The sequence below is a fragment of the Cyprinodon variegatus genome, unplaced genomic scaffold, assembly GCF_000732505.1.
Source record: "Cyprinodon variegatus isolate N-32 unplaced genomic scaffold, C_variegatus-1.0 Scaffold1562, whole genome shotgun sequence".
Taxonomy (NCBI): domain Eukaryota; kingdom Metazoa; phylum Chordata; class Actinopteri; order Cyprinodontiformes; family Cyprinodontidae; genus Cyprinodon; species Cyprinodon variegatus.
This window is the reverse complement of record NW_015152015.1, coordinates 113,630-118,673: the sequence shown is the minus strand read 5'-3', so window position 1 is coordinate 118,673 and position 5,044 is coordinate 113,630. Positions and strand designations below refer to the sequence as shown.

The following is a 5,044-nucleotide window of genomic DNA, read 5'->3' as shown; positions in this document are numbered from 1 at the left end:
ATATAAGGAAACCAATCTGACTTTAATCAAATAGTTTGTTGCCAGGCGATTGCTTGTCTTAATGTTTAAGAGTAGAACAAACTGTAGAACTACACAACTGTTGCTTTTAAGAAATCTGCATAAACTGAGACACGAACTGGATATTTTTGCCTGAAAAAAACGTTTAAAAAAAATACAACTTTGACTTTAATGAGGCAGATCTTTTATATCTAATGGATGGGGCTCTTTCTAAATGCCAATGGCGCCATAGAACTGAAGGTAAAGGGAATTACTAAAACCAACGTTAATAGTGAGTTTTGAGCATTTGAGCTGTTAGTGAAATTATTGAATTGGAAGAAAACTTGGTGAAGATCAGTGCTTTGACTTCCCTGTCTTTCTATATTAATGGCTTACTAATGTTGAACTATATTTGCATTAAAATAAAGAAAGCAATCCTCCACTGCTACCTTGAATATTTTCTTTTCTGCTGGTAGCTCTTATGATAGTGATCTGCTCAGGAAAATGGATCCAGGGACAGAATAATTGGCCTTTTTTTTTGCTGTTTACTTTTAACAGCCAAGTCCCCATGCTGCCCTCTAGTGCTAAAAGTTAATAAAGTTGCTTTAAAGTCAAATTTATTGGTTTCTGTGAACCTCCTGCAGACATCAACCTGGCGGGTGAGCCGAGGCCTCGCAGGTCGAAGACGGTGAAGCGATCAGCAGGAGAGATGTACAGGTGGGTGTCCCTGCTGTTTCCCTGGTAACAACATGTCAAAGTGTTCAGAAGATGAGGAATACTGTTTTAGATCTAGTTTTTAGTTTTACTTATGGCTGACGAAGGTGTTTATTAATTATAGTTTGTGTCATTTTGCTAGTTTTAGTTAACAGTAATAACCATGTTTCCCATGTTGGCTCAAAGGTTAATTCAACATTTCTTCTACTGGTTTCTATCTGCTTGTGTTCAGCTTTTAATGGGATTTCAGTAATAAAACAATAATAAAATGTGAAAAATTAAAACAGTAGATTGAATAGAGTGAGGAGCTATAAGGAAGTTCTGTGCTGCTCTAACATCTGTGCTGTTTTTGTTTGTTTTGCTGCTCCACAGCTCATCTTTTGATTTGGATTATGATTTTCAGAGAGATTACTATGACAGGTAACATGTCTGTTTTTATCCCCGAGGATGAAATGTTCACTTTCTTCTCTTTATTCCTCATCAACCCTCTACTGTCCAAATGTCAAACCTCCCATTTTCTTCCTTTTTTTCCATTTTAATCCAAAGCTAAATAAATCCTCTTTCACTCTTGAAGCCAAATGAGGTGAAACCGTTTAACATCAGCCTCATTATCTTCATCCCTCTGTCACTTCCAGGATGTACGCCTACCAGCCCAGAGGGGCGCCTCCCCCCCCTCCCTCTCTGTCCCACTCGGTGGTTCCCTCCAAGCGTCCCAGGGTCAGCCTGAGCAGCGGGGGGAGCAGAAGGAGCAGGACCGCCTTCTCCTCCACCTCCTCCAAGAGAAGCCAGAGGATCTCCCACACAAGTAGTTATGGTCTTTATCCGACACCTGAACTCATTGTAGATAGAAAGATAGAAATGTTTCCTTAGATGTGGGACAGACCTCTCCATCCTTTGCTTTTAGGGGTTTTATCGATTGATAGAATGGATTTGAAGGGCATCAATGCGTCCACACATGGAGCAGACTAACATGTCCGCTACTGTTTGTCCCACAGTGAGAACGGACGACTTACAGACCATAAAGAGGGAGCTGACGCAGATCAAACACAAACTGGTCCACCTGCTGGACAGCCTGGAGCACATTGAGAAGAACCACAGTAAGAAGAAACTTGTTTTTAGCTTTTTAAAGAGGTGTAGGAGCTGCTTAACAATCGCTGTACTGTCGGGTCGTAATGTGGATCCACCTCATCTTTACCCAGAAGGGATTTTGACAGTTTTCCTTTAAAAAAAAGTATATCTGTCAAAAAAGGCTATTGGCTGGTTTTATATGTAGAGCAGAGCTTAGAAAGGCTTTGCCTCATCCGACTGCCGCCTCACCTCTAGATTTACTGGATCTATCCATCCATCCATCCATCCATCCATCCATACATACATATCTTCTCACCTTTAAAGGTCAGACATTTTACAAGAACGACTGCATTTTCTCCCGTTCTACATTGTACACAGGGTTTCTTATCACCATCCTGGAGCTCCAGAGTCCTGCACCGTCTGGATGCGTCATGTGATCAGCTCCTCTACAGTCCTGCTGGTTATTTGACTCAGGTGCTTGAAGCAGAGACACGTCTAAAAGGTGCAGGACAGCGGGCTTCCAGGACTGGACCCTGAGATAAACCATCAGAAAGGAATGCATCATTGTAAATTAGGAAGGAGACAGCCATTTAAAGATAGAAATATAATTTTTTTTTTATCTTTAAATGGATATAGGCAGTAGATCCACCCTCTGATTCAAATCATTTTGTTTTGAAACATTTCTCTGTTAGTTTTTGCCTAAAAATGCTGCAATTCAGTCAGATTGGATGGAGAACAACAATGTTTAGGTCTCCCCACAGCTTAACAGGCTTTAGATCCTTACTTTGACTAGGCCATTCCAACATATGCATACGCTTTGTTCACAATGCCTCAGACTACGTTTAGTGTCCTTTTTCCATGCACTAAGGTCAGATTTTGGGGATTAACAGTAAGGATGTCCTGAACATCATTTTCAGTATTGACTTGATCAAAGCTCAGCACCAATCATGCCTTTATTACTTGTTTTGTTGTGCAAAATGTCAGAAAACGTTTGATTATCAACCAATTATTTACATAAACTACTTCACTGGCGCTACAAGCGTGGTTAGAGTGAGGGATTGCATTTGAGTCGATACAATTAACTGGTTTTCCTTAGATAGAAAACTGTGAATCAATCTGACTGTAGGATCTGGTGGACTGTAAAGTGCCTTGAGATGACGTGTTGTTAGTTGGTGCTATAGACATAAACTGAATTAAATTAAATAAACCTTAACCTCTTAAGCGGTACCGGGTCAAACTGACACCTGCTCATGTTTATATATTTATAGAAATGGCCAGAACACAGTCCCATGGTGTTTCATCCACATGCCTTTCAAAATGGGGCTTTAAATTTTCTAAAACACAAATAATTTTTGTTTTATAGCTCTGTAAACAAACAAGATTTAAAATTCCACCTGACATGTCTGACTCTGCAATGCCAGCAGCATTGGAAACTAGAGGGTCACACCTTCTTCCAACGAGGTGTCGGACATAATAGCAACTATTTCAGGTGATGTAAAAGGCATGCGTAACGTATGCTTGCTGGGTGCTGGGTCAGTTCACTTTACGCACGGCAGCTTCCAGGTTGCTCTGCTCCATGGATCCTGTTTTGGCTCGTTTTTCTCTCTATCGTTTTATGTCAGGTGAGGTCAGAGGTGATATATTCCCATATTAGTTATATGTCTGATGGCAGATGAAGACGTCCCTGTTAACCGTTAAAGGTCGCCCTACCTGCATCGCCACCAGAGCGCCTATTCTTGGGTTTGCCTGCTGGTTCAGCTTCAAGTCATGCCTGTGAAGAATGTCGATGTGCTATTTCCTTGTAAGATGATGGACTTAGTGTGAGGCGTTCAATGGCTGCTAGTATTTTGTTCTCTAACTTCCTCTGTGACTTTAAACGTCCTACAGGAGTCATTCAGCTCATGCATATTTTGAACTTAGATCTATTTCCATGTCTTTTGTGCACAGAGATAAAAAGCACCAAGGCAGAACCTGGTGAGGTGTCTCCCATGCACTCGTCTACCTCCAGCAAGAGGGAGGGGAGCCTGAAGAGAGCCAGTGAGAGTCAGGATCTGAACGACTCGGAGGAGGACGGGGACCTGCTGGAGGACGAGGACCAGGTCAACCACCATCTGAGGTGTCTCCAGGTTTTAACGTGTTGATGTCTTCCTCATGTTCTCCTTCTCACTTCACAGGAGAAAAGCAGAAGGCGGGATGAGGACGAGCAGGAGGAAGGGGAGGAGGACGACGACGATGACAGCACCAACGGAGACGAGCCCTGAACCGGCAGAGGAGCTAAAGCAGTTTCTCCACTTGTGTTAATTTGTTGATTTCCGCTGAAAAGGAGAGAATTTCCAGTGTAGATATGAAGCTCACATGTTCAAGAAGTGAAGTTCTGCTTTTATTTCCCCTTTTTGTTTCTTTAAATCAAAAATTTCATGTTTGTTCTCAGTGACCCTTTGCTGCCAGTAGACAGACAGTCACAGATTTCTAGCGTTTGAAGAAAAGCTAAAGAGGCGGATGTTGGAGAATTGAACAGAGTTTAAGTTGTATCTTCTTCCTCACATCTTCCTCGCTGACCGATGGTGAAATTCACTGTTTTACCCTGAAACGAAGAACCGGTTCGTATTTTACTTAGAAAAATCAGTTTAGGAGCTTTTTAAATTATAAAACTGATGAATTTGACTTAAGAATTGGAATTAAATGCAACTTGTAGGTGTTTAGCATGTTGGGTTAGAGTAGTTTTTATTTGTTCATTGTTAGAAGTTTGTGTTGATTTGAACAAAATGAATGACTTTAGTTTTAATGTAAGTTTGGGTATAAAACTTTTCCCTCTGAAACTGCTGCTATTCCTGCTGCAACGCTGCATTCCAACCAGCGGGTGGCGCCAAATGATGTCTGTGTTCTGATGTCTCCTTATTTTTCTCCTGAGATAGAAACCTGATCAGGCAGAAATGTTTCTCCTCTCTGTATGAATTCTGTAGGTTAACCATTATTTAGCGAAAACTGACTCCTCCATCTTCACTGGATGTTTCTTACTTGGCTTCACAGGCTAATAAACACGTTTTATCCTGTTGGATTGGATGCATCCTTGTATTTTCCATTATTGGGACTGAACGGTTTATTTTATTTTAGAAGACAAGCTCCTCTACAGAAAATGAAGATATGATGAAGATCTGATCGGATCCTAGAACTCACATCAACATCCATCAAAGTATTTTGATAGGATCTCTTTAGGAGACCCTAAATAAACCCAATTACTAATGCATATTGATCTTCAGCTTAG

General features: G+C 41.1%; 1 protein-coding gene across 2 annotated transcripts in view; it reads left to right on the top strand.

The window, feature by feature from the left end:
• LOC107103912 (heterogeneous nuclear ribonucleoprotein C-like) overlaps nucleotides 1-4,837 on the top strand; it is a 6,404-nt gene extending 1,567 nt beyond the window's left edge. Inside the window, exons 2-7 of one of the 2 annotated variants that reach the window (XM_015403770.1) lie at nucleotides 642-714; nucleotides 1,084-1,131; nucleotides 1,347-1,525; nucleotides 1,707-1,808; nucleotides 3,727-3,878; nucleotides 3,954-4,837. In XM_015403770.1, the coding sequence (XP_015259256.1) occupies nucleotides 642-714; nucleotides 1,084-1,131; nucleotides 1,347-1,525; nucleotides 1,707-1,808; nucleotides 3,727-3,878; nucleotides 3,954-4,040 (641 nt within the window). In that variant the 3' untranslated portion in view covers nucleotides 4,041-4,837. The remainder of the gene's footprint in view (nucleotides 1-641; nucleotides 715-1,083; nucleotides 1,132-1,346; nucleotides 1,526-1,706; nucleotides 1,809-3,726; nucleotides 3,879-3,953) is intronic. The other variant, XM_015403771.1, reaches the window with a different exon arrangement.
• The last annotated feature ends 207 nt before the right edge of the window (nucleotides 4,838-5,044 follow it).